Below are 1,122 nucleotides of genomic sequence, written 5' to 3' on the forward strand. Positions count from 1 at the left end.
GGTGCTGGGGGTGTCATCCAAGAATTCTGCAGGACTCCATTTCCCTGCTCACGGGGAGGACACATGGGGAAAACTGGGTCCTCAAAGGAACCCAACCCGCTTCCCCACCTCTGGTTGGCTGCATACCGCACATCGCCGCTCACCTCCCGCAAGACCATGGGCGTCACCCACTTGGACTCATCGACACCGCGGCAGCAACAGCAGCAAATGATAATTATCAGTGCAAGAGCCGCAATAAGCGGCAGCACGACTGCAAGAATAAGGACATACCAGTGCTTCTTCGCCCACGGGACCACCACCTCCTCCGGCGCCAACTTAGTTGTGTTGGCTGGCGGCCTTGTGGTGGTGGTAGTGGTGGTTGGCGGCCTCGTCGTGGTGGTGGTTGGCGGCCTCGTCGTGGTGGTGGTTGGCGGCCTCGTCTGGTGGTGGTGGTTGGCGGCCTCGTCGTGGTGGTGGTTGGCGGCCTCGTCGTGGTGGTGGTTGGCGGCCTCGTGGTGGTGGTAGTGGTGGTGGTGGTGGTGATCGCATCCTGCACCTCACAGACAACGCCAAAGAGTTGTTTGGCCCTTATAGGAGTGAGCCTTGGATTATCTGCTGCGTCGTGCCAAGTTATCGTTTCCGCTGGATGCTTCACACGCAGACGCGATAGCACATAAGGCTGGCCGAAATAAGGGTTAATAACGGCCCAGTGAGGCGTGTACCCGTTCATCGGGCCGTTGCCCGGGACGTTAAACCGTGAGCCCCTGTAAAACGAGGCACCGCGGCCCCTGACCAGCGGGTCAGCGAAGGCGCCCTGATTCCACTGGTAGACGCAGCCCAAGGACGCCGTTAGCATTCCTGGCGTACACCGCTGCGTGTTCACGCTGTACTCCGCGTCGCCGCCCATGAACGTGTACATGAGCGCATCGAAGCGGCGTCCTGTCGGCCGCAAATTGTCCGTGATGGACTGATGCGCAGCAGGTGTTTGATCCGCAGAAAGGTAGCCTCCGCTGCGGGCACAGACCATGGCGGACTTGGCGTAGGACACCTCGCCTCCGTATTTATCAAACTCCGAGTTGGGGAAGCTGAAGTACCTCTTGATTTTAACCGTCACGTGCCCATCTTCCAGAGCGGCGGCGAGGG

General features: G+C 60.1%; 2 protein-coding genes across 2 annotated transcripts in view; both read right to left on the reverse strand.

The window, feature by feature from the left end:
- Positions 1 to 217: 217 nt before the first annotated feature.
- On the reverse strand, positions 218 to 1,006 carry Tco025E_08336 (uncharacterized protein; the record flags this gene model as incomplete). Its single annotated transcript, XM_029375186.1, has 1 exon — positions 218 to 1,006. One exon carries the CDS (start codon positions 1,004 to 1,006, stop codon positions 218 to 220), a length of 789 nt encoding a protein of 262 aa, XP_029224731.1.
- Positions 1,007 to 1,089: 83 nt separating this feature from the next.
- Positions 1,090 to 1,122, reverse strand: part of Tco025E_08337 (uncharacterized protein) — a gene marked incomplete at both ends in the record, with an annotated part of 651 nt that continues 618 nt past the window's right edge. The window contains one exon of the mRNA XM_029375187.1: positions 1,090 to 1,122. This exon is cut by the window's right edge and continues 618 nt beyond it. Within this exon, the coding sequence (XP_029224732.1) occupies positions 1,090 to 1,122 (33 nt within the window).

The sequence above is a fragment of the Trypanosoma conorhini genome (genome assembly GCF_003719485.1).
Source record: "Trypanosoma conorhini strain 025E chromosome Unknown Tco_14.4_contig_00755, whole genome shotgun sequence".
In the NCBI taxonomy this organism is placed as follows: Eukaryota; Euglenozoa; class Kinetoplastea; order Trypanosomatida; family Trypanosomatidae; genus Trypanosoma; species Trypanosoma conorhini.